A 25007-nucleotide genomic window follows, 5' to 3' on the forward strand; every position below is an offset into this window, starting at 1 on the left:
CCGTGTAATAGCGTCTAGCTGGTGGAGCTGCAGATGGGTGGTATGTGGATTTTCCAGCGGTAGCCTTCGAGATCCAAGTGTCTAACTCACATCCAAGCAGCCAATCTCCTGTGCAGGGTAAGGCCTACACACTCCTTTTTGACTTCGCGTCCACCATCCACTGACGTAGCCACAACGCCCTGCATGCAGAAACTGCCATGGTAGAAGTACGAACATTTATAATGCCAATATCTTTTATTGTTTCACAGAGGAAATGGGCCGATTCCTGGATATGTTGAATTAGCGTCACCATTTCAGCCAGGGATTTATCCCCAGTTAGGTCCTCCTGAAGGTTACTTGCCCAGGTATGAATGACGTGAGTCACCAAACAGCCTGCAATAATAGGCCTCTGGGAGGCTCCAGCTGTATTATAAATAGATTTCAAAGTTGTTTCTATTTTTCTGTCCACAGGTTCCTTCAAGGCAGTAGACCCTGGTACAGGAAGTACTGTCTTATTTGACAGGCGTGATACTGAAGCATCTGCAGCAGGGGGAGTCTCCCAGATCTTTCGCCCCTCATAAGCACCTGGAATTTCTTGTCAGGAGTAGCCCATGGCTCCCTGAAAAGATCATCCAGTTCCTTTGAATCAGGAAACGTGACCAGCACTTTTTTCTGTGCAGAGAAAAAGGATTGCTGTACATCTGCTTCATTCCCAGGAATATGCAAAACATTCCTTATAGCAAGGATAAGTGACTCTACGTCCTGCGCTGAAGAGGAATCATCCACCTCAGTAGTAGATTTCAGCTCCTCCCCCTCTTCCACTTCTGGTACCTTCTACTCGGATTCCGAGAGGATATCAGGTAACCCCCGTTTTTGGGGTAATGGATGTGAGGGGTTACACGTTTGCCCTGTGTCCTATCTTTAGTCAGAGCAGCCATAGACTGTTGTAACTGCTGCCTTTCCTGTCTAGCAGTAGTTAATTCATTGGATACAGTATGTCAGCCATCATTGTTTTAATAGCACTCAGCCAAGCTTGTTCTTGTAAATCACCCCCAGAAGCCCCACTATCCTGTGAAGGCTGACTGCATTGCTCACACATGAGAGAATCTTCAGGGGAAGGAGAAAACCTGGAGTGAAAGACATTACACACAGCTTTCTTCACCATGCTGACAGCGAACATAAACACACACACACGTACAAGCAAGCCTGCCCAGCCCAGTATGTGTGGAGACGCTCAGAGAGGAGGGACCAGCACCAGCCTGTAACTGACAATTTAGAATATAGAAAGTTAGGCAATATGGTTGTATACTGTGTGAGGAGTCCAGTAAAGGGTCTCCACTGCGGGCTCTGCCCCTTAACTATACCCCTGTACCAGTGTCTGGCCGTTGAGTATCCTCTGGAGGAGCTGGTTGACCTGCTGCAGTGCTGAGAGTGCAGGTAATGGCGCCAGGAAGCCACTGGTCCCGCTCTGAGGTAGCTCCGCCCCCTGTAATGGCACTGGAGCTACATGTTTATTTATACTGGCAATGTCCCCTATTCTGTGTAAAAGGAGTTCCAAACACTTAAGTACACTGCCGCTGCCACTCTGCGCGGGGGGGGCGATGGGATAACCCCAGAGGGAGTCTGTATGCCAGCAACACTCACCACAATCTGTTCTTCAGGCTCTGGGGGTGTGCGACGTACTGCAGGTGTGTGCGCGAGAGCGCAATGCCTGCGGTACACTGACCCTCAGGACCGTTGTCCTTTCAGCGGGATCCGACTCAGCACCTCCAGGAGGCCGGTGACAGGACAACGGTCTGAAAATAATAAACGTTTAAAAGAAACTGAAAAATAAATCCTTTGGAGCTCCAGAGTGTGCATCCTCTCCTGAGGGCACATTTTCCTAAACTGTGCTGTGGGGGAGGGCATAGAAGGGAGAAGCCAGCACACGCTGTTTGAAGAATTTAAAGTGCACTGGCTCCTTTGGACCCCATTTATACCCATTGTACTAAGTGTCCCCAGTGTCCCTTATGGATGATAGAGACATGTATTAAAAAAACTCATGTCGATCATTTTCCATGTTGACCTTTTCCATGTCGACCTAGTCACTGTCGACCAATAATTATCGACCCAGTTAATGTTGACCTAGTTACTGTCGACCCTATGAGCCACACCCAAATAACACTGCAATAAAATGGAAAAGGGATGTGATCAGGGATAAAGGGAGCAGAAAATAATATAATATTATCTCAGACCATATACATTTCGGAAATACAACAAATGTATATTGTACAAGTGAACTGTAAGCTAAATAACAACAAATTGTTTCAGGTGATGACATTTACCAAATATTTTGTCAATGGATGTATCGGCCGGTAATGTGCAATTAAAAATGGCAAACTGCCTCTTCAGACGCTGCGGGATATCATTGCGGCCGCCTCCGGGGTGTATCATAGCCGCGATTATCTGCACATCTACAATTGTAGTGAAGTTCCCGGCTTTGTCCAGACTGTACATTCCTTGCATCTCCATCATTTGCCGAACTATTTCATTTGTCACCTGCACAAGCACAAACAGACCTTTACTCTGAGACAGTGTCGGACTGGGGAATGAAGGGCACACCGGGGGGATGCTGTTGTAGGGGCCCATGCTTAAGGGTGTGGCCTGGCTCTACTGGGGTGCGGCCAGCCACCACAGAGGTTTGCCTAACCATTACAGAGTATATGTTCTGTTCCCCTTGGTAAATATATAATAAACCATATTCTTGTGAAGTATAATGTGACATAAGTATAATGCATAATTCAAGTGCACTAGGATAGAGTCTGAAACCTGATCCCTAGAGGAGGAGGAGGAGGAGGGCCCACAGGCAGTGGGGCCCACCGGTGGTTTCCCCTGTTCCCCTGTGGGCTAGTCCGACTCTGCTCTGAGATGATGGTTTTATTCATGTTATAAAGTAATTGGCGATAATAGTTGTGGCTTTTTTTTTTCTTTTAAGGTAACGCTAAAAAACTTACTTTAGACATTTTTATGCTTTAATAGACCATAAAGAAATAGTATAGCAGTCCAGCAACAGAATAGCATTGCAATATTAATAAACATTATTAACAGACGTTTACTGTCCAAATGTAGTTGAGAAATAATATTTGTTAGACCATTAGTTTGCGATCAGATCAGATAACGCACTGCCTGGTGTGGTCGTAAAACGATGCGACCATGCCAGGCAAATGGTTAAGGATGCACTGTAGAGCAGGTTTGGCCAGCCTGTGGCTTTCCAGCTGTTGTGAAACTACATTTTCCAGCATGCCCTACCAGTTTTTCTATTAGGGCAGTGGTTCCTTAACAGGATGCCTAGGGTGCCACGAGGCTCTTGCTAGAGTGCCTCAGGTCGGTGGTCCATGATAAAATCTAATAGTGATAGGCAAAACCAATGCTGGTTGCTGCCAATCATAAAACATGTGGACAATCAGAAGCACAACTGTACACTGCCACTAACTAGATTTAATGCTGGGGCAACACGTAGCGGGCAAGTTTTGGCCAAAAGGAGGATTTTGTGTTTACACTGATCCTGTTCTGTCGGATGCCGCAGGACAGGATCCGGCCAGTGCCACAATGGGATTTCAATAGAACACAGCCGCACTGTGTGAACATGCACATTTAAACGTATGTGTTCAACTTGAAATCCCATTGTCCTGTCATCAGGCTCAACCGCAGCATGCTGCTGTATGATCCTGCGGCTGCGGCACCGCCGCATATGTGTGGGCAGCTGTATAGGAGCCCATGTGCAGGCTCCTTCCGGCCATGCGGGTCCCGTTCTTGGCCACTACGTGTGGCCCCAGCCTAACAGGTAGGAAGGTAGGCACAGTGTACTTAGTAGGGGTGCCGTGAAAAAAGTGCTGATACTCCTAGTGATTCAAGAAAGTTTGGGAACTATTGTATTAGGAAATGCTAAAACTGTGGTAGGGCATGCTGGGATCAGGAGCGATTCTAGGCACGGGCAAGCCGGGGAGGTGCCTGGGGCGCTGCGGCCTGCAGGCGCGGCTGCAGTCACACTGCAGGCGCCTGCCGCCCACCCACACCCCGGCTGCAGCAGGCGCCGTGGGCTGTGTGGGCGCCTGCTGCAGCCGGCACCATTTTCAGATGCTAAAGGTCGTATTTGGGTGTGGGATGATAGATAGACAGTGTCTAGTTAGACAATCAATAGATAGACACTACATGTTAGACAGACATTAGGTCGACATGGTAAAAAGGTCGACATGAAAAAGGTAGACAGTGCAAAAGGTCGACATGGAAATGGTCGACACAGAAAAGGTAGACACCACTATTTTGCATTTTTGTGTTTTGTGTGAAAAGTTTTGCCATCTGGGACCCCCAATTGTAGAACGGCATCCCCTTGCCATGCTTCAGGATTGGTGGCTCGCCACAAGGTTTATAACCAACTCTATGTTGGCATGGATAGAGAAAATAGGATTTTGATTACCTACCGGTAAATCCTTGCTGGGGTCCATATTAGTACCATGGGTATAGACGGGTCCACCAGGAGCCATTGGCACTTTAAGAGTTTAAGAGTGTGGGCTGGCTCCTCCCTCTATGCCCCTCCTACCAGATTCAGTCTAGAAACTGTGCCCGAGGAGACGACATACTTCGAGAGAAGGAATTACACAGATAGTGGCGAGATTCATACCAGCTCACACAACATGCAAACCCGGTCAACATGCCGAAACAACTCAGCAACAGCTGAAACAGTAAACAACTCAGAACTTACCTAGGAACCAGGTAACACTGAACTATAAAAAGAAACAACGCAGGAAAACAAAGCGCTAGGCGGGCGCCCAGCATCCTCTACGGACTACGAGAAAAGGATTTACCGGTAGGTAACCAAAATCCTATTTTCTCTTACGTCCTAGAGGATGCTGGGGTCCATATTAGTACCATGGGGATGTACCAAAGCTCCCAGTATGGGAGGGAGAGCGAGGAGGCTCCTGCAACACCTCTTGACCAAACTTGAGGTCATTAGAGACCAAAGTATCGAACTTGTAAAACTTGGCAAAGGTGTTCGACCCAGACCAAGTAGCAGCTCGACAGAGTTGCACCGCTGAGACACCCCGGGCGGCCGCCCAGGAAGAGCCCACTTTACGAGTAGAGTGGGCCTTTACGGATTTCGGACAGATAGTGAACCTGATCCAGCGTGAAATTGACTGCTTAGAAGCAGGACATCCAATTTTCTTGGGATCATAGAGGACAAACAGGGAGTCACTTTTCCTGTGACGAGCCGTCCTCTTCACGTAAATCTTCAAAGTCCTCACTACATCCAAGGCCTTTGAAGTAATTGAGGAGTCAGTAGCCACTGGCACCACAATAGGTTGGTTGATGTGGAAAGCCGACACAACCTTAGGTAGTAAGTTCCGCCCTATTTTCATGGAAGATCAGATATGGACTTTTACAAGATAAAGCCCCCAATTCCGTCACGCGTCTTACAGATGCCAAGGCTAACAAGGTGACCGTCTTCCACGTGAGAAAGTTGAGACCAGCCTACTGTAGAGGCTCAAACCAAGCTGACTGCAGGAACTGCAACACCACATCCAGATCCCACGGAGCCGTAGGCGCCACAAAGGGAGGCTGGATGTGCAGAACCCCTTTCAAAAAGTGTACAGAGGGAAAAGGTAGCAGGTGCACTATCTCACACTAGCTCAACCTGTAGTAACCAGAGGCACTTAGCATATTCCTGGCCAGGGCTATGAGCTTACCCACCGCATCGAGGTAGCCTCTCATTGGGTAAGTCCCTAACACTAACTATAGGGGTTCAGGTCCGGGGGGCAGGACACCCCAGAGCCACCCAGCCAGACAACCCCAGGGCATCGCAGGAGTGATAAAAATATAGGGTTAAAGAGGTAGGAGCAGCTGTTGCTGCATGTGTGAATAATGTGAGGATTAAAAGAAAATTATGTGAAGGTGTTACATATATATAAAACAAACTATAAGGGCCATGGAGTGATGAAATAGTGTTAAATTGCGATGCCCCAGGGATACCCAGCCACGGCAGGCACAGGGAGCCCCGTGCCCCAGAGAATTCCCCCCATTATGGACTGCCATAGTAAACAAAATGTAAGAGTCTTACCTCAGTGTGCTCATTCCACCCACCCCTCTGATTTTAAATAGTCCAACACTATAGCCTTTACATTTGGAATGAGCACACTGAGGTAATTTTCTTTTTAGTGTTAGGGACTTACCCAATGAGAGGCTACCTCGATGCGGTGGGTAAGCTCATAGCCCTGGCCAGGAATATGCTAAGTGCCTCTGGTTACTACAGGTTGAGCTAGTGTGAGATAGTGCACCTGCTACCTTTTCCCTCTGTACACTTTACTAAGTCTCAAGCAGAGTAGCACCTCACTACCTAATTAAGGTGTGCAAATTAGGGCCCTTTTCCCTCTGTAACTGATGTATTCATACATTTTTGAAGGTAGGAGACACCTTCACCCTAATTTAGCACCCTGCCCCACCCACCCCTCTGATTTTAAATAGTCCAACACTATAGCCTTTACATTTGGAATGAGCACACTGAGGTAAGACTCTTACATTTTGTTTACTATGGCAGTCTATAATGGGGGGAATTCTCTGGGGCGCGGGGCTCCCTGTGCCTGCCGTGGCTGGGTATCCCTGGGGCATTGCAATTTAACACTATCTCATCACTCCATTGCCCTTATAGTTTGTTTTATATATATGTAACACCTTCACATAATTTTCTTTTAATCCTCACATTATTCACACATGCAGCAACAGCTGCTCCTACCTCTTTAACCCTATATTTTTATCACTCCTGCGATGCCCTGGGGTTGTCTGGCTGGGTGGCTCTGGGGTGTCCTGCCCCCTGGACCTGAACCCCTATAGTTAGTGTTAGGGACTTACCCAATGAGAGGCTACCTCGATGCGGTGGGTAAGCTCATAGCCCTGGCCAGGAATATGCTAAGTGCCTCTGGTTACTACAGGTTGAGCTAGTGTGAGATAGTGCACCTGCTACCTTTTCCCTCTGTACACTTTACTAAGTCTCAAGCAGAGTAGCACCTCACTACCTAATTAAGGTGTGCAAATTAGGGCCCTTTTCCCCCTTTCAAAAAGGTCTGAACCTCAGGAAGAGCAGCCAACTGTTTTTGGAGAAGATGGACAAAGCAGAGATCTGGACCTTGACAGAGCCCAGTCTCAGTCCCATATCCTCCCCTGCTTGCAGGAAAAGGAGAAAATGTCCAAGTTGAAACTCCACCGCCAGAAACTTCTTGGCCTCACACCAAGAAACATATTTCTTCCAAATGCGATGGTAATGCTTAGATGTTACCCTCTTCCTGGCCTGTATCAGGGTAGGAATGACCTCACTCGGGAAACCTTTCCGAGCTAAGATCTGGCGTTCAACCTCTATGCCGTCAAACGTAGCCGCGTAAGTCTTGATAAGCGAACGGCCCCTGCAGAAGCAGATCCTCCCGAAGAGGTAAAGGCAGTGGATCTTCCAGCAGAAAATCCAGCAGATCCGCATACCAAGCCCTCCTTGGCCAGTCTGGAGCGATGAGGATTGCCAGGACCTTTGTTCTTCTCACGAGTTGAAGAACCCTTGGAATCAGAGGAAGTGGAGGGAACACATACACTGACTTGAACACCCACGGAGTTACCAGTGCGTCCACCGCCACTGCCTGTGGGTCTCTTGACCTGGAGCAGTAACTCCGTAGCTTCTTGGTGAGGCGTGAGGCCATCATGTCTATGTGGGGAACCCCCCACCAACCGGTTACCTCCTCGAACACCTCCAGATGGAGTGCCCACTCCCCTGGATGGAGATCGTGTCTGCTGAGGAAGTCTGCTTCCCAGTTGTCCACGCCCGGAATGAAGATTGCCGACATTGCCACCGCGTGCCTTTCTGCCCAGGTGAGGATCTTTGACACCTCTGCCATGGCAGCCCTGCTCTTTGTTCTGCCTTGTCAATTTATGTAGGCCACTGTAGTCACATTGTCTGACTGCATCTGAACAGCCCGATGTTGTAGAAGGTGTGCTGCCTGCAGAAGGGTGTTGTACACTGCCCTGAGCTCCAGGATGTTTATCAGGAGGAGAGACTCTTTGTCCGACCAACGACCCTGAAAGGTTTCCCCCAGAGCGACTACTCCCCAACCTCTTAGACTTGCATCTGTGGTTACAAGGATTTAGTCTTGAATTCCGAACCTTTGCCCTTCCAGAAGGTGTGGAAGCTGCAGCCACCAGAGGAGTGAAATCCTGGCTTTCGGAGACAGGCGTATCCTCTTGTGTACGTGTAGGTGAGAGCCCAACCACTGGTCCAAGAGGTCCAGTTGAAAAGGGCAAGCATGAAACCTGCCGTACTGTAGAGCCTCGTAGGCGGCAACCATCTTCCCCAGGAGGCGTATGCATTGATGAACCGATACCCGGGTAGGTCGTAGGACATCTCGGGCCATAGTTTGAATCACCAACGCTTTTTCCACCGGGAGAAACACCCTCTGCACTTCCGTGTCGAGGATCATTCCCAGGAAAGACAGTCGCCTTGTCGGCTCCAGGTGAGACTTTGGAAGGTTTAGGATCCAACCGTGTTCCCTGACCAGCTGTGTCGTGAGCGTGATAGATCACAACAGCCTCTCCCTGGACGACGCCTTGATCAGGAGATCGTCCAGATATGGAATTATGTTCACCCCCTGCCTGCGGAGGAGAACCATCATCTCCGCCATCACCTTGGTGAAGATCCTTGGTGCTGTGGAAAGGCCAAACGGCAGCGCCTGGAACCGATAGTGCTCGTCCAACAGTGCAAACCGGAGGTATGCCTGATGTGGCGACCAAATGGGAATGTGTAGGTAAGCATCCTTGATGTCCAGAGACACCAGGAATTCCCCCTTCGTGAGTCCTGAGATGACAGCCCTCAGAGATTCCATCTTGAATTTGAACTCCCTGAGGTAAGGGTTCAAAGACTTTAAGTTTAGAATAGGCCGCACTGAACCATCCGGTTTCGGTACCACAAAAAGGTTAGAATAATAACCCTTGTTCCACTGCTGAGGTGGAACCTGAACAATGACCTCCGAAACCACCAACTTCCTGATGGCTTCCAGAAGAAATGTCCTGTCTGCCAACAGGGCTGGCAAGCCTGACTTGAAGAAACGGTGAGGCAGGGGATCTTGAGACTCCAGTCTGTACCCTCTGGACACTATATCCAGAACCCAGGGGTCCAGACCCTACGACACCCAGACGTGGCTGAACTGCCGGAGTCTTGCCCCTGTTAGGCGCGGCGGCTATCGCCGGCGCCCGACTGTTGCTGAGCAACGGTCACGGCCGCCGCGCCTCCCTGTTCCCCCGCAGGCACCTGGCAACTCCAGGACGCCATGCGCGCTGAGTCGCCGGGTCCCTGGAAACCCCAGGATGCCGTGCGCGCTGAGCCGCCGGGTCCATGGCAACGGGGACGCCATGGGCGGATCGCGTTCCCCGTTGCCATATAAATCACTTAACACCTGTCTAACTCTGAGTCGTGCAGCAAGGCAGCTGCATGACATCACTAATTAGGTTCTCTGCAGCTATTGGAGGGCTCCCTGTTATATTCTGTCTCAGTGCATTACACAGACGCCGGTGATAGCTTCCTGTGAGCTGTTCCTGCTCTGGAGAAAATTCCCTGTCCAGTGGTCTGTAGTCCAGTCATCTTGTTCCGGTGGTCCTGGCTCCTGGTGTTGGAAGCCAATCCTTGTACTTCTCCCTGCCTTCCTGTCGGTTGTCACCAGTGTTAAAGATCCGAAGATTCCGGTTCACCTACGGTTGTTCCCGGTGTTGTGAGTAGCGGCCTTCTGCCGCGCTTTACGGCCTGGGCCGTGGAATTCCTTTTATTCTTGTTTTTTGGTGTTTTTGCGGAGGTGCTCCGCCATAGCTGTCCTACCTGGTATATGGCGGTGCCGTGTAGGGTTTGGATAGTGTACCTTGGTTTCCTTTTCCTTTGGCGGCCGTGCCGCACATACGTTTAGTTTGTTGTTCAGAAGTAGCCCCTAGCTCAGTTTTGTATTTAGTTAGAGGTCCCCTTGTTATCATCCCGTCTCCGTTTACGCCTTGTCTCATACTAAGACCGGGGGGCATCGGAGTTGGGCAGACCTAATCCGCCCTTCAAACGTGGCTGCCATGGGCCCAAAAACACATAGTCTCGCAGGCGTAGACTGACCACGCGGGTGAAACAACGGAGTTAGGTTGCTAGGGGTTATTATTATACCTTGTCATTATTTCAGCGTCACGTTCTTGTGCTCGGGACTTACCACTCACTATCTTTCGTTCGGAGCACAAAGAACGTAACAGCCCCCACCTGTCTTTCCTCCAGGCCCAGCTGTCCACCGTCATGCGGAGGACTTAGGGGTATCAGAAGTGGGCTTCTGGGTCTGGGAACCTGCGGGAGCAGGTTTCTTTCCCTTGGCACGACCACCTCTGAAGAAGGTGTTCGAAGGCTTGTTCTTTCTAGGCCTTGCGGGCCGAAAGGACTGTGACGTGGAAGATGAAAAAGGCTTCTTCGTAGCCGGGGCAGCTGAGGGGAGAAAAGGAGACTTACCCGCGGTAGCCGTGGCAATCCACGCATCCAGCGCCTCCCCAAAGAGAGCCTGACCTTTGTATGGTAGGCCCTCCACACACTTCCTGGATTCCACATCCGCAGACCAGTTGCGCAGCCAGAGACCCCTGCGAGCCGAGACAGACATGGAGGAGATCCCTGCAGCCATAGAACTCAGGTCATTCATGGAATCCACCAGGAACCCTGCAGAATCCTGAATATTATGTAAAAATAAATCAACGTCACCTTTATCCAGCGTAGTCGATTCCTCCGTCACCTTTATCCAGCGTAGTCGATTCCTCCTGCAGAGTGATAGACCACCTGGCAATCGCTTTTGCAATCCAAGCACAGGCTATAGTAGGCCACAATATAGCTCCTGAAGCCGTGTAAATGGACTTTAGCGTAGCATCCACCTTGCGATCTGCCGGGTCCTTTAACGCGGTAGACCACGGGACCGGTAATACCACCTGTTTGGACAGCCTAGAGACAGAGGCATCCACGATCGGTGGAGACTCCCATCTCTTCCTATCTTCCTCTGGGAAGGGAAAGGCCACCAAGACTCTCTTAGGAATCTGGAATTTCTTTTCCGGAGTTTCCCATGCCTTTTCAAAGATAGCATTCAATTCCTTGGAAGCCGGGAAAGTGAGGGGGGCTTCTTATGATCTGTGAGGAAGGCCTCCTCCACCTGTTCCGGTGCTGTGTCCGAGATGTGTAAAACATCCCTAACAGCTTTAATCATCAACTGCACCCCCTTGGCAAGTGATGCCGCCCCCCTCGACACATCCCCGTCACCGTCTGCAGCATTAGAGTCGGTGTCCGTGTCATCCTGCATAATTGCAAGTGCACGCTTGTGAGAATGTACCGCTGGGGACCCCGAGGAAGCAGTATCCGACCACACAACCATAAAGGACTGGAGGACCTGAGTGGCATGCTCAGTCCTAGCCACTCTATCAGAAATCTGAGAAATAGTCCCCCTCAGAGAGGCTAACCATTCTGGCTCTCTAGCTGGGATCTGTGCTAAAACTGTGCAATCCTGATTACATGGAGTGGAGTCTTCCTGTGAAGACAAATCATCTGCTGTATATGAAACAGTGTCCCTAGACATGTTGCACACACTCAAACACCCCACAAACACACAGGGTACTATGTAGACAGAGTTTTCCCCCAAGAATGGCAGAGAGACATAGAGATTGGTGCCAACCCACAAACAGTGCTATCAAAGGTATAGGGAGTCCCCAACCAGCGCTGGCTGTGTCCCTTAATAGGTCAAACAGCCTGTATACAGCCCCCACCCCCCTTCTACAACCCCCTTGGTACCGTACAAACAGCTGGAGATTGCTCTGGAGGGACCCGGTTCCACTTGAAGTGATTGTTGGCAGGAGAAAATGGCGCTGAACGCCGCTGGGTCCGCTCGGAGGAGAAGCTCCGCACCCTCAATGGCGCTGTCTTCCCGCTCACGAACAGATTATACTGGCCGGAGGAGTTGCGCTGGCCTGGATCCTCAGAACCCGACAGACTTTAGTGGACAGTGTAGGGATCGGCGCTGGCCCAGGGCGCCCCTCCCAGCGCCGCACCGTAGTACCGCTGAGCCATCACGGAGCGCGGGTGAGACTGCACTCCATACCCCAAGGCCGCCCTCTTCACACTGACCCCCCACTTGCAAGGGGGGACAGTGACTCACTCGCCACTTCTTCAGCTCCCGAGGGGGGTGGCGGCCGGCTGCCGGAGCGGGCGTTCCCCTGTGGCGGGGCGCGGTCAGACCCCTCTGAAGCCAGTGTTCAGTCAGTGGGAGCAGTGGCTCAAGACCCCGCAGGACGGACACTGCTCTCCCCCCTCAGTCCCTCGCTGCAGGGAGGCTGTCGCCAGCAGCCTCCCTGTGAAAACAAAAAACTCTGACAAATAAAAATGTAACTTTTTCTAGCTCCCCTAGCTGTGACCAGCTCCTCCGGACACATTTTCTAAACTGAGTCTGGTAGGAGGGGCATAGAGGGAGGAGCCAGCCCACACTCTTAAACTCTTAAAGTGCCAATGGCTTCTGGTGGACCTGTCTATACCCATGGTACTAATATGGACCCCAGCATCCTCTACAGAGCCGGCCCTAACCAATATGATGCCCTAGGCAAGAGTTTGGCTGGTGCCCCCTAGCACCGCTGCTAGTTCTGCAGGAGATGCCTGGCATGAGTCAGCTGGCAGCTCTGCTAACGTTGGGCTCCTTTTGTTTATGAAAATGCATCTTATTTGCATTACTCTGTGGCTAGGATGCAGAAGCAGCTTCTGCTGATAAAAATGATATGCAGCATGCCTATATTCTGTGTGCGACTGCGGGTGTATCTGCATACGAAAAGCTACATGACAGTGATTTCCAGGAATACACTGCAACGTAGAATTTCGTATGCAGATACAGCTGCAGTCACACACAGAATATAGGCATGCCGCATATCATTTTAATCAGCAGAAGCTGCTGGTGCCCCTAAGCATACCAAATGCCCTAGGCATTTGCCTAGTTTGCCTATGCCTAAGGCCGGCTCTGATCCTCTAGGACGTAAGAGAAAGTATAAAATAGTCCAAAAACATGTAAGATGAAAAAAACAAAACTGTCTACCTTTTTTATGTCGTAATTTTCTTGGGGTACGTCGTAAACCAATTGTCCTGAACGGGAAATGGTTACACCATTTCAACAGGTAGGTTGTGGGATGGAGAGTTGAACACCAATATTTGGTTCTGTGTGTGTGTTTGGTTCTTCCTGTCCTTTAGTGCCACCACCATTTAAAATTTAAATGTAAAAATATTACTTGTCAATAATAAATTTTAATAAAAAAAAAATTAAACACTGGCACTGTTGTCCCTCTCTTTAGTCTTAGTGGTAGGTTGGTGTATGTATATGTAGTAGTTTACAGGTAACATGTAAAGGGTAACCCAAAAAATATAAATTTAATACATACTGGTAATTCCTTTTCTCCTAGTCCGTAGGGGATACTGAGATGGTATGCAAAACCGAGCGAACAAACTGAAGGTCCTCTGTAGACAAGGTATCGAACTTGTAAAACTTTACAAATGTGTCGAAGCAGACCAAGTAGCTGCTCGGCATAACTGCAAAGCCGAGACACCATGGGCAGCTGTCCAGGAAGAACCCACCGACCTTGCGGAGTGGTCCTGAATAGAACTCGGCAGTGGCAAGGCTGCTGAAGAGTAAGCCTGTTGGATAGTCAGACGGATCCAACGTGCAATAGACTGCTTTGAAGCAGGACAATCAATTTTCGCAGTGTCATAGAGAACAAAAAGGGAATATGATTTCCAGTGATGAGTTGTTCTCTTGACATACACCTTCAAAGCTCGAACAACGCCCAAGGAATTAGAAGAAACTGACAGGTCAGACAATACAGGAACCACTATCGGCTGGTTGATGTGAAATGCTGACACAACCTTAGGCAGAAACTGCGGGTGAGTCCTGAGCTCCGCTCTATCCTCGTGAAACACCAGATAAGGGCTTTTACAGGATAGGACCCAATTCCGAGACACGCCTTGCTGAGGCCAAGGTCAACAACTTGCTGAGTCCAAGTCAAATATTTCATGTCCACCCGGTGTAAGGGTTCAAACCATTCAGACTGGAGAAAGGTCAGGACCAAATTGAGATCTCACGGTGCCGTGGGAGGTACAAAAGGGTGGCTGAATACGAAGGACACCATTTAAGAATGTCTGGACTTCCGGGATAACAGCCAACTTTCTCTGGAAGAAAATAGATAAGGCTGAGATCTGAACCTTAATGGATACTAAACGAAGGCCCATATCCACACCAGCTTGCAGGAAGAACAAGAACCTGCCCAGATGAAAATCTGCAGTGTAGTACTTTTGACCTTCACTCCAGGAGACATGGGAATTACTGACATAGGTATTGCCCATGGTATTCCCAAAGTATTATTCAAAATATGGTTCAAAAGTACGTTATATAGAAAATGATGTCCATAGCATAAGGGAAAATACCTACAGTACATCAGGGGGGAGGGTTTGGAAAGACCTAATAGGTCAAATAGGGATAGTAGTAAGAAAGGTTGTATTAAGTATAATGGGGGTGGTAATGGAGGGAAGAGAATAACAGCCGGTAACAGTAATTTTAGAAAGGCACTTGTAAATAAGGGTAAGTTACCTTTAAAACAAACGGGCCAAAGAAATTTTAAGCTAAAATGTATGCTTGCGAATGCAAGAAGCCTATCAGGTAAAATGGGGGAATTCGAATGGCTTGTATCAAAAAATCAGTAGGATATCATAGGTATTACGGAAACATGGTTGGACGACTCTCACGACTGGGTTGCAAATTTGGAGGGCTATTCACTCTTCAGGAGAATCAGGGCTACCAAAAGGGGAGGAGGGGTATGTCTCTATGTAAAACCATCTCTAAAACCAAACACAATAGATGTTATTTACGAGGGGACTGGAGATAACGTGGAATCGCTATGGGTTGAGATCGCGAGTGGGGGCATTGAAGCAAAAAAACTAGTAATTGGCACATGCAACAAACAACCGGATATTAGCATACATGAGGAGGAACAACTCTTGCAGCAAATTGAAAAAGCTGCGGGAATGGGGGACATCCTAGTGATAGGGGATTTCAATTATTCTGATATTAATTGGAGTAACGATTCAAGTGTAAAAGCTAGGAGCAGCAAGTTCCTAAACACATTAAAAGATCAATACTTGTCTCAATTAGTCGAGGACCCAACCAGAGGTAATAATATTCTAGATCTAGTTATTACCAATAATGTGGACATTATATCAAACATTACAGTTGGGGAGACCTTGGGAAACAGTGATCACTATATGATCACATTCGACATCAGTTTCAAGAAACATAGCTATAATGGATCAATCAACACACTAAACTTTAGAAAAGCCAACTTCAATATGCTGGTACAGGCACTAAACGACATTGACTGGGAAGTTCTGTTTCACGGTAAGGACACATCGGAAATGTGGGATGCTTTAAAAGGGTTGCTGGATAGCAATATTCACAAATTCATTCCAATGGGCAGTAAACGCAAGAGTACTAAACACAAACCAATGTGGCTTAATAAGGAGGTAAAAAAAGAAATGGCTAAAAAGAGGCGTGCTTTCAAAACATTTAAATCTATTGGAGGGGAGGAGTCATTCCAGTATTACAAAGAGGACAATAAAAGATGCAAAAAAGTAATAAGAGCAGCTAAAATTGTAAATGAAAAGCAAATTGCTACAGAGAGTAAAGTCAATCCTAAAAAGTTTTATAAATACATGAACAGTAAAAGGTTAAAAAAGGAGAACGTAGGGTCAATAAAAGATGAACTGCGAGCCTTGATAAATGATGACAAAATAAAAGCGGATATACTGAACAACTTTTTTTCATCAGTATTTACCAGGGAGGATATTTACCAGTAGTGCATAACGACAGTGAAGGTAATGATCCTTGGCTAGATGCTTGTTTAAGTGAGGAAGTAGTCCTGGAGAGACTAAGCAACATAAAGATTAATAAATCACCAGGCCCAGATGGTTTTCACCCGAGGGTTATTATGGAGCTTAAGGCGCAGCTTGCAAGAACCGTATACTTGATTTTTTTTATAGTTCATTTACTGTAGATCAGGGATGGTACCGAGGGATTGGCGTATAGCTGAGGTAGTGCCATTATATAAAAAGGGATCTAAAAATCATCCTGGGAACTATAGACCAGTTAGTTTAACCTCTATAGTGGGTAAAATATTGGAAGGAATTTTGAGGGACAGCATAGAGGATTATCTGCGAAATACTAAGATTATTAGCAAGAGTCAGCATGGGTTTGTGAGGGATAGATCATGTCAAACTAACTTAATTAGCTTCTACGAGGAAGTGAGCAATAATCTTGACCAGGGAAAAACAGTGGATGTGGTCTATTTAGATTTTGCAAAAGCCTTCGGTACAGTGCCTCACAGGAGACTGATTATCAAATTAAGGGGACTTGGCCTAGGAAATACTATTTGTACCTGGATAGGTAATTGGCTGGATAACAGGGTACATACAACGAGTAGTGGTCAATGGGATGTTCTCCAGCTGGGCACCTGCAGTCAGCCGAATACCACAAAGGTCCGTACTTGGCCCGCTACTGTTCAATGTGTTTATTAATGATCTAGGAATAGGCCTGGGAAGCACAGTATCAATCCTTGCAAATAATACTAAACTGTGTTAGGTAATTAATTCAGAAATAGATGTGGAGTCTCTACAGAATTACTTTTCTCTTACGTCCTAGAGGATGCTGGGGTCCACATTAGTACCATGGGGTATAGACGGGTCCACTAGGAGCCATGGGCACTTTAAGAGTTTAATAGTGTGGGCTGGCTCCTCCCTCTATGCCCCTCCTACCAGACCCAGTTTAGAAAATGTGCCTGGTGGAGCCAGTCACAGCTAGGGGAGCTCCTAGGCATTCTTTTAGTTTTAAAGAGTTTTAAAGAGTTAGGTACAGGGAGGCTGCTGGCAACAGCCTCCCTGCTTCGTGGGACTTAGGGGGGGAGTAGGATCCTACCCTCTGAGGTTAAAGGCCCCTATCTCCGCTGACAGGACACTGAGCTCCTGAGGGTGTCGATAGCAAGCCCCCGAGGTGACCGCTCGCTACCGCAGCACTGCCGCCACCCCCTAACAGAGCCAGAAGACATCGGTGGTGAGTAGGACACCGGCGCACCGTCAAGCGGGGAGCCGGTGAGAATGGTGGCATCAGGGTGGGAGCGCAGTGCTGATGCTGCGCTCCGGATGGCTCAGAGGTACAGTATGCAGCGCTGTGAGGGGCGCCCTGGGTCAGCGCAAACACCCTTACACTGGTCACTGTTGCTATCAAGGACATCTGTACTACTGCTAGCGCCCTTACCTTAGGCCAGTATAATCTGTATAAGTACAGGAAGACGCGCCATTTTATGGGGCGGAGCTTCTCCTCAGAGTGGATCCAACACTCACCAGTGCCATTTCTCCCTGCAGATCACACTACAGAGACGCTGACAGGGAGAGCTGACCCTCCACATAACTCCAGCTACCCTGTCCGGTACCAGGGGGTTATAGAAGGGGGGGGGAGAGAGTGTTTATCCACATTACTGTGTGTAGTCTGTTTAGGTTACTCAGCCAGCGCCAGGCATTTATTATTATAACTGTCTACTGGGGCGTTGTGTGGGCTGGCTCCCTAACTCTGGGGGTCATTCCGAGTTGATCGCTCGCTACGGATTTTCGCAGCGCAGCGATTATGGCAGAACGGGGCTAAACTGCGCATGTGTATGCACCACAATGCACAGGCGCGTCGTACAAGTACAAAGAGCTTTGTGGTTTTGCACAGGTTCTAGTTACGCTTCCAGTCGCACTGGCGGACACAGAGATTGACAGGAAGTGGGAGTTTCTGGGTGTCAATTGACCATTTTCTGGGAGTATTTGGAAAAACGCAGGTGTGGCTGGGTGCTTGCAGGGCGGGCATCTGACGTCAATATGGGGACCTTCGTCACAGCAATCATCGCATAGAATAAGTAACTACAGGGCTGGCCTTTTTCTGCACAAAATGTGTTTGCTGCCGCTCGGCTGCATAGGCGTTCGCACTCCTGCAAAGCAAAAAGACACTCCCCCGTGGGTGGCGACAATGCGTTTGCACGGCTGCTAAAAGTAGCTAGCGAGCGATCAACTCGGAATGAGGGCATCTGTGTCTCTCTGAAGGTACTTGGGGGAAACTGTGTCTGACATTTTCCTGTGTGTGTGTGTGTGTGTGTGTATGTTACATATCTCATCTTGTGATGCAGAGTATGTATCTTCTCCAGAAGAGTCTGTTCCATGTACTCAGGAATGCAATATACTGTCTCAGCCCTCTGAATCCGAACCCCAGTGGGTGGCTTCTATTAAGGGTATGATATCCCAGATTTCATCTATGATAGCTCATTATGAGACTGAAACACAGGTTTTAAAAAAAATCTGTAGAGGTTTTGTCGTATTCTACTCCCACTACTTCAACAAACTCTTCTAGTATATGCCCAAAAAAGCGTGCTCTTGCCCAGGTAATGCAAGTCGACACGGATACCGACTCTGATACGGGTGATGGTGATATACTGCGGGGGGAGGCATCCCTTGCTAATGGGGTGCAGCTAATGACTGAGGCCATTCGGGACGTTTTACACACTACTGACAAGGTACCTGAACAGGTTGTCAAAGTCAGAAAAATATCCCCATACACACTGCCATATTTGCACCGCACACTGGTCCGTGCTGCGCATGCGTACGCTCTCCCGTGAAGGCGCATACCCGCAATAGCGTGCACCCGCGGGCGCACGGTATGCGTATTTACGGTAGAGTTTATGTAATCGTAGCGTGCGACTCATTCGTTACATATTTTCAGTAATAATGTGGTTTGTAGATCATGGTCCCTTTGATAGATTCTGAAAGTTTGGTTAATATAGAATGTCTCTGGGCTGAGGAATCCCTCTTTGTATCGTAGGAAGGGTCTAACAGGAGTCATGCAGTAGTGTTTGGTACCCATCGGAAGAGTATTTAATTAGCAATATTCCGGTGTTGGTTTGGAGCGTATTAATCGCTCGTGCGAATAGTTATGGACATAAGAAGTTTATGTCCATTTCTATTATTTACTCATACTCAGGTATGCGGCGGGAAACCTAGTTCCCCACCCACCTGAGCTGTTTGAAATCGTCACAGCCCACCTGTATGAATCAACCTATGACCTTTTGTTATGATGCAGGGCCGAATTCCGACGTCCAATGGACAATGGGATTGTAGGGACTATGAGATTGCATTGTGTGTGGGGCATAAATAGGCAGGCCGACCACATCCAGCTCTCACTCTTCAACGGTTCTCATTGCTGAAAATCGGGTGCTGGATGTCCAGGCGCATGCGATCGTTTACCCTTGTGCGTAAGTTTCTCTCCGTAATCATTGTCTTACTGTGAGCCAATTTCTCTCATCTCTCTCCATTTCTCTCCCTCTCTCTCCTTTCTCTTTTTTTCTCTCACATCTCCCCTAGACTAGTATTGAATTGTATTAGATAGTATTGTATTTTGGTTAGGAAGTCTCTGTTATATTGTAGTGTATCATTTGTACTGTTATCCCCTTTTACAAGTATATTAGATATAATACAGTTAATAGGCTTTGGACCCTAAACCAGTATCTGTGTATTTTCTATAGTGTTAAGTGTTCACTTGAGCGTCGGTGACGCTCAAGCAGCTTTGTAGTTAGTCAGGTTACACAAGGTTGCACTTACACCCTGTACTCACATTAAGGTATTCTGTGCATTTCATTGGTATAAGGTTTAGACATAAAGGTATAGCGTTGTGAGCGTCTGCGCCGCTGGTGATCTCCTCGTGGTCTCGAGCGTCCGCTACGCCATAGCGAATCATTACTCTAGTCATAACCAATAACGTGTTGTCCTGTGATCACTGGGCCGTGAGCGAACGTGACGCTTGAGCGTCTCGCCTACGGCTGAGCGATCGTTACGCAAATAGCGTACCCTTACGGTACTTCTTAAGTAAGCAGCGTACAGTGTTCTTAGACTTCATAAAGGGTTGTTTATACGACAAAGGAATTTAACATTGTCAATTGGGGGACTCGTCCTGTCCTTCTCATATCTGCACTAGGTAGATCAGCAGACATTATCCCCCAGCAAAGGGCGGGAGGTTGTCTCGCTGTGCTGACGGGATAAGCGTCTGCTTCGCTTAGATAAAGAGTGCTGAAGGAATCCGGGAACCGGAAGTAAGAACAAAACGCTTGTGTCTTTTAAAACTGTTTTATTTCTCTTCTGTCTTGCGTATACACGCACGCATACATTTATCTGCATTTCTTTTTCAAATTTCGTATATCACTATTCCTGTTTGCCAAGTTTTATAGTTGATAGAAAGTGCTAAAAGAGATTTGCTGTTATTTCATAGTAGAGGTAATAGTTAAAGTATAGACCAACACACGGCTTGTCTGGGAGATAAGGCAGTCAGTGTGGTGTGCGGTAGATGATCAGGGATCATCTACATTGATAAAGGTAGAAATTGTGTTACGGTGGATCTTTGTTTTGCGTACACGTGTCCCTAACAAAAGACTTGCGTACGCAATCCAAACGGCAGACGCACGCAGCGTACATTACGCAACGTAGCGTCTGGTTACGCCCACGTAGCTCAAGTCACGAAAAGTTGAATTAGCGCAAAGCGATAATTAGCGCAAAGGCGATAAGTAACGCACAGCGGTAAATAACGCGACGCGGTAAATAACGCAAATCTATTTTTGGAAAAATCTGAAATTTAGTTTAACAGATCCTGCTCCTAATTGGTAACACAGTTGGACTGAAGACAATTTCTGCGCAGAAATAGATATAGAAACAAAGTGTACATGTGTTGAGTGAGTGTGTTTTTATCACATAAGTTTATATAACTTAGAGGTTGAACCAAAAGGAAAGTCGGGTACTCGTCAAGGGACACACGTGTAAGTGACATATACGGTGGCTAGGGAGGCATCCCTGGTTAAATAATATTTGAGCATTAGAGTATAGCGGACCATAAGGTAACAGACCAGGAGGTCATTAACAGACGGTGACAGACCAGGAGGTCATAAGGTAACAGGTAAAATAGACAAAGAGGTCCGCTATAAAGGTACAAGAGGCACAACGCCTGGGGTGTTGGTGCAGAACCCATATAGGCCATAAGCTCTTGCTGAAGGAATCGCGGCCGGAAACATCGATTCCATTGATCTTTCAGTACATGACAAGTAGTGCTTATGTACTGAACGATTGGACCGCACGTAATTGTGTGCAGTAGTTAGTAATCTGACCTAATACCATTAGAGTAAAGTGGTCACAAACGCTGTTTGTACATTCTGACGTGATTTGTGTAATTTTTTATTTTTAAAGGGAAGTTCGCTGGTCACTCAGGAACTATCTAACAACCCCAACTTTACTGGAAAGAGTAAGTGTCCTTCGGGTAACCCTCATATGTTCCAGTAAACAGAAGGTTCACAGGGGCCCTGGGTTGGGTACAGCAGCTCTGGTTACAGTGATTGCAGTACTGGCCAACGTGGGCGAGAAGTAAGTGGGGTACTTGGTAAACCGCCACCGCCGGCCTGCCCAGGACATCTTGGTTTGTTTGTAAGGGTTCGCTGAAAACCTTGATATAAAGATCCAAGGAGGAATAAGCAACACCTGCAGATTATGGGGGCCAGTTGTTCAGGTAGGGGGCGATCAACCTCGGTTCGGGTTGATTCAGAGAACCGACCCGTTGGGTCGGCAAGGTACATCATGTGTGAAAAATACGGAAGTCACACAGAATCTTTATGTGATGAATGGGAGAGAATGACTGTACAAGACAGGGACAAAGTCCCAAGAATAGGTAGCTTCAGTCCAGAAGTGTTACAAAATTTAAGGAGGAGGATATGTCTCATTGAACCAACAAAGAGACGAAGTAAACATTATGATTATGTGCAGTTAGGGCAACAGGAAGGTGAATTACAAAGAGATTCAATTGACTTTTCTGAATCTTATCTTGAGAGGAGAGACATGGCATCGGGGAGGATTATGGTTGCGGAGAAAAGCACAAGGTTGAACAATAAAAACGCTCTTAGCAACTGTAGTATAGATTATAAGAATAAGTGTAATAACTGTAACAATGATTATTGTAATACTGTTGAATGTACAACTATTAACCTATGCAAGTTGCACCCCATGTCAAACTTCCCTCAGAAATACAAACAAGAAAGTGAGCCCAGAACAATGTCAGCACCTCTTCCAGCAACCATCACAAAAGCCATCCAGGTGGACGCGACCAAATTGGTAAAGGCAATAATCGAACCCCCTAACGGAGGGTCAGGTGAGGTCGTGTCCACAGGTACGTACAATGTTTCATATCACGCACAAACAGATATACCCCAAAATATAAGACCAACACAAGATGATGTAACTGAGCTCGATCTGGCCAGGGTGATCTCAGTCCCCAATGGGAAGACTGACGATCAGGGAATCATTCCCGTCAAGGACAGTGCAATGCGCTGTCTCTGGTCCCGGACCGAATTGAGATCAATTGTGTCTGAATTTCCTGATCCTAGGAAAAATCTAGTCAAATGTCAAAAGTTTATTAAAGAACTAGGAAACGCCACAGAACCCACCAACAAAGAATGGCGGACAGTGCTGAGGGCATGTTTGCCCTCCAGTGTTGACCCTGAAAAATTCATTGCTGATTGTAAATTAAACACGGAGGTACCTTGTATGGAAGAACACAATCAGGAATGTATTAGGCAGATTAACCGACAGTTAGGAATATATTTCCCAGCTGCTGTCAAGTGGAATGACATTCTCTCCATAAGGCAAAACGAAAGGGAAAATGTTTCTAATTATTTCAATCGAGCACTGCAAATAATGGCTAGAAACACTGGGATCGCAGACATCAAGACAAATGCACAACATAAAGGAATAGCGGTTAAGGTATTAATGAATGGTTTAAAAGATGAATTAAAAACAAGGGTACAGACCACCAACCCAAACTGGAGAGATATCTCGGTGACCGCACTAAGAGAGGCCGTCATCAATCATGATCAGAATATCACCAGATACAGAGAGTCACAAAGAGATGAGTTAATGGCAGCAAATATACAGGCCCAAAACACAAGACCACCCCAACAAAAGCCCCACACCCCTGTGAGAAATCCAGATATGGAAGTCTGTTACAATTGTCATAAAAAGGGACACTTTGCAAGAGATTGTAGATCAAGAGAAAGACAACACCATAATCATGAAAACCAAGGAATCAGGGAAGAACAGGGGAAACGGTTGATGATGATGAGCATCCGAGCGTTTGAGGAGGCATCAAATCAGCCAAGACCCCAGTTCACTGACACTCGGAGAAAGCCAAGGATCTGTTACCATTGTAGAAGAGAAGGGCATTATGCCAACAACTGTAATAACCCACATAAAGTTAGACCCCCTAGACCAAGAAATGAGCAAAATTACAATACACACCATTATAATCAGGGATCACATAGGCAGGAAAGGTGATTATTAGGAATGGAGGCAAGCCTGAGGTAACGGTTAATGAAGTGGGAGGTCATTCACTGAAGACACAGGAATGACCAGGTGAAAAGTTGTAAATGTATTTGTGAAAAATGTTTTTTTTTCTCTCTCTCTCTATCCCCATCTCTGACTAGTATTGGTAAGAATTCACACATTGCATATCCACTTGGTCCTTGCAGAAGTCTACCAAACCCCAGCATGACCTCCGCCACAATGTATTTCTGGCCAGATACAGACAGTGGAGTAATGCAGGTGCTGGTGGGAAGGGACTGCTCAAGGAGACCATTAGACACATAGATATAACAGCCTAATAAGTCTGACAATGATTTTCTAATGCTAACAATGTTTTCTTAATGCTGAACAATGTTTTAAAAAAAAAAAAATGCTTTGATTCTCTTTTCCTATTGATGGTTAATGTCGAGTTATGTAATATATATATGCATATGAATTGTTCTCTATCTCTTTTGTTTTTTTTTTGTTATCTCTCTCTTCCCACTCATGTTTCCATGGTTTAAAGATGGTATGTCACCCCTCAGTTGGACCAATGGTAATGCCAGATTTTTGCTCCTTACAGAAAGATCGTCGGGTAGGAAGGGAACATTGCATCACCAGAATGTTCGTTTGGAAGACTGAGAGACAGCACCTTTGAGAAGACAGCAGAACAAGAAGAACAACAAGACGAGAGAACTTATTATCGTAACAAGTTCTCTCCCCCCCCTCAAACTGTTTTCTTATACCCCCTTTACAAATTTCTTCTTTTCTCCTCCTGTAAGATGGACTTGCCCCAAGAGACTGCAATATGGATTTTCCCATTAACCAGGATGTTGACCAGAGCAGTCTGTTTCGGTGAGAGTACCAGTGAGGTCGAGAAAGGATCCAGAAAGGTTCTAATGACTGAGACGGAGGTGTAAAATTTCCAATAGCAACCCAATCACCAAGCAAAGGCGAGTACCGGGCACGATCTAACAACCATGTTATCTGTAAACATTTTCTTTGAAGGATTGTTAGCTCAAAAAAAAAAAAAAAGAAAACTGTATCAGTAGGCTCGGTAACAATAATGCCAATCCAGTTTTAATATCCATATGGACCGGCATCCATTGAGTGACTATCACTCCTTAGTGGGTAACGTATTAAACCAAACAGATTGTTGGGTATGCTCTCAAGTACCTCAGGGTCATAGCAAGTCAGGGCTAGTACCATTTCCTTTAACGTTAGGGGAGGTACTTGAGCTAAGGGGTGGGAGACCGGTGGACCGGAGGTTTGACGTTTCCAGCCCTCCTAGTTTGAAGCTCCACCAATACCATGTGGATAGGTCCCTCTTATGTTTTAATATCTCCAATCCCCGTAAGCCGGGAAATTGGGAAGTGTCATGGAGCAACCTTACCATGACCTTTTCACACAGAGCAGATAGAATGCCTACAGATACAGAGCTTGTACGCCACATAGCCAGTAGAGGAAAATCTTTCCGGTATCGATATACCTTAGGAAATAG

The 25007-nt window shown here is 47.1% G+C and overlaps 1 protein-coding gene across 1 annotated transcript in view; it reads right to left on the minus strand.

Moving 5' to 3' along the window:
* DNAH8 (dynein axonemal heavy chain 8) overlaps positions 1-25007 on the minus strand; it is a 1853457-nt gene that overhangs the window by 473448 nt on the left and 1355002 nt on the right. The window contains exon 57 of the mRNA XM_063918852.1: positions 2304-2517. Coding sequence (XP_063774922.1) covers positions 2304-2517 — 214 coding nt within the window. The remainder of the gene's footprint in view (positions 1-2303; positions 2518-25007) is intronic.

The sequence above is a fragment of the Pseudophryne corroboree genome, chromosome 4 (genome assembly GCF_028390025.1).
Source record: "Pseudophryne corroboree isolate aPseCor3 chromosome 4, aPseCor3.hap2, whole genome shotgun sequence".
Taxonomy (NCBI): Eukaryota; Metazoa; Chordata; class Amphibia; order Anura; family Myobatrachidae; genus Pseudophryne; species Pseudophryne corroboree.